At 36.3% G+C, this 7,224-nt stretch overlaps 1 protein-coding gene across 1 annotated transcript; it reads left to right on the plus strand.

The window, feature by feature from the left end:
* The first annotated feature begins 2,243 nt into the window (after positions 1-2,243).
* On the plus strand, positions 2,244-6,617 carry LOC129259667 (mannosyl-oligosaccharide 1,2-alpha-mannosidase IB-like). The gene is made up of 2 exons (XM_054897932.2): positions 2,244-2,944; positions 6,372-6,617. Exons 1-2 carry the CDS (start codon positions 2,342-2,344, stop codon positions 6,600-6,602), a joined length of 834 nt encoding a protein of 277 aa, XP_054753907.2. The 5' UTR covers positions 2,244-2,341; the 3' UTR covers positions 6,603-6,617.
* Positions 6,618-7,224: the final 607 nt, after the last annotated feature.

The raw sequence follows: 7,224 nt of genomic DNA on the forward strand, positions 1-7,224 counted from the left end.
GTACTTATTTCACTTATATTCTCACTTTTATAGAGTCTATCACAAGGTGAGGTGTTCTCTTTATATGAGAGGACAAGTACAGAGGTTTCACAACATTATATCATTGATGAATCGTTTGTCATATGATTAGAATGAGCAAAAAGAGATGTTTTGGGGTATATTTTCAGTGTCCAAATGGGGAGAGTTGTTCATCTGTGACATCATAGATCTTGGTCGCATTGTCAATGGGAGGATCTCCATAGCATTAGTGATCTCGACATTCAAATGCTCATAACTCTTCTATTGCTAGTCCTATTTTACTCAAACTTTTGTTGATCTTATTTTTTGATTTTTCTGCTTTCACAAAAGCTAACTTGCTCCAAGAGTTTCATTCTCCTTTAAATTCAAACCGTCTAAATGAATATGGTACCAAAAAAAAAAAACATTTTAAGACTACTGTTTTCGACTCGCCGTAGAGCAAAGGTAGAGCAAATGTGACTGAGGATGTATAAGAGCTCGAAGCAGCGCAGAGCTGCAAAGACTCTTTACCTAAAAGATAGCCAACTGCAATGTACATGCCTATTCGCTCGGATTTCCACGTTACGCTATAGCGCATACAAATTAGTCTCTCTCAATGTTCAATCGCTTAAAATATAATTGCAACAAATACAAATCATGGGGTATACTGTACATTCTCAGTAGTACAGAGAACCACCTTTTGTCGATGAAAAAAAAATAATAATCAAACGTCCAGTCTACAAACAGATTTTTAAAAGGACACTAGATTCACTGTATTTCTTATTCAAATCGATGCAAAAGACTAAACCCCCGACATCAACCCCACCAAAAACAAATCCGGGAAGGGGGGGGGGGGGGACTCCATACACCCCCCAAAAAAAAAACCCGGGAGAAGACAGAAAAGGAAAGAAAAGGGGGTGAAATATGATTTCTGAATGCCAAAATCTGATAACGAATTAGATGTTAGATATCAAAAATTATTTTTTTTTTTGGCTCACTGGCATTGACCTATTCAGAACTTTTTTTGCTCATTACTCCACTGCATCCCCCCCCCCCCCCATCTTGCTGTTTTTATTTGCAAACTGCAATTTTCACAACCTCTTAAGGCAATTAGCACTGGATTAAAAAAAAACGTAATAGAATTCTAGCAAATGAGACAACAATATGTTTACTGTTATGGGTTGCGGTGATCCTGGGTAGCAGCCTCCCCCCTCTCGAATTTAGAATTTCGTAAAGCAGGCCGTCCAAAAATCTCATGAAACTGCTGCACATGACATTGTTAATGATAATAGGTCCATCACATTCTTTTAATTTTGCAAACTTTATAGCTGTTTGTTTGTTTATTTATTTGCCGATTATAAAAAAAACCACAATGCATAAATATATATAACATGAATAAATAACATAAATGGCATTAATTGAAATCAACAAAATTAATTGCAAATATGTTGAATAGATAAAATAAATAAAATGATCGAATTGAAGGGTCAAATAAGATTTATTCTGCCATGTGTAGTTTCCCTTTATTCACTACATTCATCTCTTGAACCTTTTAAAAAGCCGACTCCAGAGTTGTACTACAGATTTCCGACCCCCCCCCCCGAAAAAAAAGCATGAAAGGTAGGGTACGCCGGGTATCAAATTTAAGCCCATTGTCATTTGGCCTAATCAATGCAGGACCCTAGAAATCACAAAAAAAAACAAATCTGTTCTTTTTTATTGCCAGAAATAAGTTGAATTTCATAGGCATATTTGACTATCCTTCTTTTTCTTCTTCTGGAAACAGTAGGCCTACACTAGGCCACCGTCTGATATACTCGTGTCGTATACTGATTCATGACGTGAAAAAATTATTGATTTTTTTTCTTATATTTTGTTTTATCTTTCATTTATTATTTAAAAAAAATGAATGAATGGATGAATGAAAAGAATAAAAACATTGGTAATTTCTCAATGCTTTGTATGGAGGTATTTATTTGTTATAATTTTGGGGGGCGATGCATTCCTTGCTTAATAGATAGACCCTTTAGCATTTACTAATTTCCATCCCCCTCATAAAAAAATAAGAAGAGCTGGACCGCCTGGACGCAGTATTAAATGATCTTTCGTCAAAATTTGAACCCCATTCAACCCGTCTTCATAGCAGAAAAATTACGAAAAAACGTCATTATTAAGACTAGAACCTCATCTCGAGGCGGATGTGTACGTACGTGTGAACGTAAGTAGCGCCGCGTGATATATCTTTCATTGTGAAAGTCCTACAGTGTGAGGAAAGATGGATACGTGTTGACGTCGCGCAGTTCCGGCGATTTTTTAGAAGGGAACGGACTAATATTTCATCAAAATGAACACCAAAGGACCAATACTACCTCTTCAACAGAGGTATTCTAACGGTGTCCCGTTGGGATATACCCGCTCAGGACTAAGAGCATCAGAACGATACGTAGTTTATCTACTTTTTCTTGTTTTTATGAGTGTGTGTTACAGTGCAGTGTTTCTTGTGCCGGAGCTTCGGGGACGTGTCAACTCGTTCGTGGACTCGCCCGAGCAGCTATTCAAGCCGGGTGGCAAGGAAGACACATTTCCCGGTCATCTGCATTTAGATGCTGGAAACCAGGATGTACATTTAGAACAAGATAGGAAAAGAATAGAGCTACAAATTGCCCAAGATAGGGCGCTGCAGCAAGCAAGAGGGGCCTTAAATCATGAAGGAAATGATGGAGGAGCAGACGAAAATATGGATCAACATCAAATTGATAGTATTAAAAAAGATATTAATGAAGACAAGGTGAAATTTTTAGAGCAGCAGAAAAAGCAAGTTGAGGAAGATCTTCAAGCTGCGAGGAAAGGTGGAAAAGATGCTTTAGCTGCAAAAGGATATTTTGAGAGAACAGATGGTGATCCAAATGATATGGATGTTAAAAGCAAACGCGATCATATACGAGAGGTAGACATCTCCAATTGATCTCTTATTATTTTTTTACATGTAGAATAATGTGGGCAATACATGTATGTCTGGCATTCTCTGGCTTTAATATACAGGCATTTTGTTTCCCATTCTGTTAAATAGATATCTATTCTATATGTACATGTACGTGTATAACTTGTCAAAGGAAGAAATGAAGAAGAGGCAAACAAGAGTTGATTTGAAATGATTGCAGAATACCCTACTACTATTTCTAGCTAGACTGCATGCAAACATGTGCTCTTCATTTTGAATGCAGGCTGTCTACACTTACATGTATGTGGCAGGGTATTCCATAATCTTTTAAAAGGGGTACTCCAGGGGGGCGTTTCATGAAAGGACTTGTCGGACGTTTTATCCGACAGTTACCATAGGAACAATGCCTCTCAGCCAATCAAAATGATTGAAAGATGTCAGATCCGACAACTTGTCGGATGAAAGTATTACTATTGATGAAACGCTCCCCTGGCTGAAGATAACATGATTTGAAGAGACGGAAAAAGGTAAATCAGACAAACAAAACAATGAAAATTTGATCAAAATCGGACAAGGAATAACAAAGTTACAAGTAATATTAGTACTCCAGTTGTTAGATTTGCATTAGTTATGTGAAACACTTCTATTCATCTGTCTCGTCTTTCCGTTTATGCCCACAATCATATTTATTATTGCATATGAATGTCAGGATTGACTTGACCTGAATTTTGCCGGGACCGGCAGGTGCAATACACCGGGTGCATACACTCTTTGATGAATAGTGTATTGGTTTTTAACGTGCATACATGTACATGTAGGTTGTGACTCTCCTATACACGGGACCAACATTTGCGTCCTTTCCGATGGACGGAGTGTTTTCCAACAGCATTCACACCTGCACTGAATACAGTGGTGAGGCACGGTTACAACGCTCTAGCATCAGATTTTTTGTTAGACGCGTTTGGGCATGAGCGGGACTCAAACCCCTCACGTTGAGATAGATCTACGATCTTATCCGAAACATACACTCTAACCGACTGAGCTACATGTACGCTGCCTCTTCATGAATATTCAATGAGTGAACTGGTGATGTCATATCCCAATTTGTTCTTTTGTATTTTAACATGAAATTATGTTTACCCTTATTTTGTCATACAAGATTTAAAAATATTGGATTCACAATCAATTTAAGTCTTTTGACATTCATGGATACATCTTATTTCATTATAATATAAGAGAGACATATTATGCACACATGCTTTATGATTTCATGTACATGTAATAAGAAGAGTGGAAGTGGGACATGACATCAGCACACCTAATGAATGACCTGCATAAAACTATTTTCACAAATATTGCAAACTTTAAAACTCAATTTTTATTTTTATCAGAAAAATGGTGACATTTTCAGCATTTTGCCCAGTAAATTTTACTCTATTTACATATTATATTGCGGCTTAAGCGCCATGAGCACCAAAAGGTGGACCTGTGCGCTATATAAGTAGCCACCATTGTTATAGAGGTATAATAATTTTCAGTCTGGTGTACCCCTTTAAAATAGTGTGTTGTCATACATGTATGCCAAGCAGTCATGAAATGACTGTAATCTTGCTTGTGTGATGCTGAGTGTACACTACATGTATCTTAGAAATAAAATGGATCGAAGACTTTGTAAGCTTATCTGTATCTCTGATCATAAGCTAATTTCCAGGAGTGACACATCTCACTATTCCTGGGCTTTTGTTGAGCACACATCAGCCTTTGCATAGGCCAGAATGATATCAGTGAATCAAGGCAGTTCTTTCCTGATGGGGGGGGGGGGGGAGTAAAACTCAAGAAAATGTGGAAGTAATGAGGAAGCAAACCAAGATTGAAGTTCAAGGATCTAGTGAACAATTTGGATGGATTCATCTAGAAATATGGTTTGATGTGATGTGAGACATCCATGTAGGTATTGCCTGACTCCCCCCCCCCCCCCTCTCTCTCTTATTGCTATGGGATGAACAGAATGTTTGATGTCATGAAAACCACATGTACAGTAAAGTGCCCTACAAGTTGTAAAGTTTTTACAGTTATGATAGTTTGGTAAACTTCTGTTCAAACTTGAGTTCTCAGGATTCTCTGCCATATAAATGTGATAGTCAAATTCAGTTAATTTTGTTGACAAATTTCAACTAATGTAGAGATGATGGAGACGTGTGTGTTTTAAATTTAATTTCATCCATTTTGTCAATAATTCCAAGTGAGTTTTAGAGGATTCCATTCTCAAATGAAGGCTGAAATCAAATATTGGTTAATTTCCTTTTTAGAAAGTCAAAAGGGGCCTAAGCTTTCGATCCTAGCAGAATCTTCGTCGGAGGCAATGCTAGGATCGAAAGTTTAGGCCCCTTTTGACTTTCTAATTTACTCAATTGGCTCTCTTTTATTAGATAAGCAGTTTTCAGCAGCTTCTTTTTGCCATTAATTTCCTTTTTAATAACTTTTAATATGAGATTGTAATAGTGTAGTAAAAATGTACAGTAATCCAAAGTTATGGAAGTGATGGGTAAGACAGATCAATCGTTGGATCAAAAGAGATGTCATCAAGTGTGAAGAAACAATCATACAAACGTTAAATTTTTTAAAGAAAATTTTCATTTCACAAGTGCTACAACATTTAGAGAATCAAAGTTTGAATACATCGTCGGGTAAAATTAAACAGCATACAGTGTAACAAAGATCCGTTGAATGAAAGATGATTGGTATTATTAATCTGGTATTTCCATTAACAAGAATGTAAAAGTAATGAATTTATCAATATCATCTGATTATATTTATAACAAAGTTTGTCCCTGACAAATGACAATTAAAATTTTGTATTTTCTTCTATAAAACAAATTTTAAGCATGGTATTGGGCAAAAGTTTAAGGGACATGATAGTACATAATTTCTGATATGTAACCACTGAATTTGTAAGATTAATATTCAAAGGGCTTTCATTTTAATAGAAAACAAATTGACAGAGAATGGGTGCTATTTTTTAATCAAATGAATTAGCAAATGAAAAGTGATATAATAGTCACTACACTTAAAGTGTAAGATTTTGGAGGTAGAATAATAATTCAATTCTAATTCTTGGCTATTTTCCTTTATAGTCTAGGCAGGATTTGCAATGGTACTCTGTATTTATAGCCAAGTATTATTTATAAAGGTTCCTTTCGAAATTTGCATTGTGGTATTAGTTTTGGGTCAAGTTTGGTAAATGCATTCATGAATATAATGTATCATTTGTGTTAAATGAAATTCCACAGAAAAAGTATGTAATGTTTATCAGATCAACAGTTAATATAGAAAAATCCAAGTTTTGCATTTCCTCTCTTATTCAAAATTCCCTTTTTATGAAGATATCTACAATAATACTGTACACCAAACTTTTAATCTCTTTTGATTACAGATGATGTTACATGCCTGGAATGGCTATGTAAAGTATGCGTGGGGTGCCAATGAACTTAAGCCTATTGCCAAGACGGGTCATTCAGCAAGCATCTTTGGGCGTTCCGCCATGGGCGCCACCATCATTGATGGTATCGATACACTCTTCATCATGGGTTTGAGGGACGAGTACCAGAAAGCAAGGAATTGGATTGCCAATGAATTCAAATTTGATGCAGTGAGTATCCATTAATAGGCCTGTTCATTCTATGTTCAGTAAAAGAGATCAGGGGCAGATTGCACGAAAGGGTCTTTGCAAGAACTGTCATTCGTGTCACCCATTTATTGTGTTGCTCAATGTGAGACTCATTTTGAATACATTACCGTACATGTACCTGCAAACATATTTTATTCATCTGTTAAAGTAAACAAAGTCTTTGTTTATAAAATGATGTGATATCCCATGAATTTATATAAAAATTGATTTAAAAGCTAACTAAACAAATTTTATTTGTTTATCACAAATTTCAGAAATATCCCTCATAGTGCATCATAAAGACCCTTTCTTGCAATCGGCCCCAGTTCTCCATGTAGGACAACTTTAATACTAAATGGGTTCATTATTGCGGAATGAAATAATCGCTAGAGGGTATTCATTTGTCTCGCAATCTACATGTACGATGGTCAACAAGGAAATTCGTGATCACTCTCGCAAAAAGTGTTCACTAGCTTTCTAGGAAATTCGTGATCACTCTCGCAAAAAGTGTTCACTAGCTTACAAGTTCACGAGCTTTCGAGTGCCGCTGCAACTCTTTATCAACACTTTTTGCGAGAGTGATCACGAATTTCCTTGTTGACCATAGTAGATTGCGAGA

The sequence above is a fragment of the Lytechinus pictus genome, chromosome 4, assembly GCF_037042905.1.
Source record: "Lytechinus pictus isolate F3 Inbred chromosome 4, Lp3.0, whole genome shotgun sequence".
In the NCBI taxonomy this organism is placed as follows: domain Eukaryota; kingdom Metazoa; phylum Echinodermata; class Echinoidea; order Temnopleuroida; family Toxopneustidae; genus Lytechinus; species Lytechinus pictus.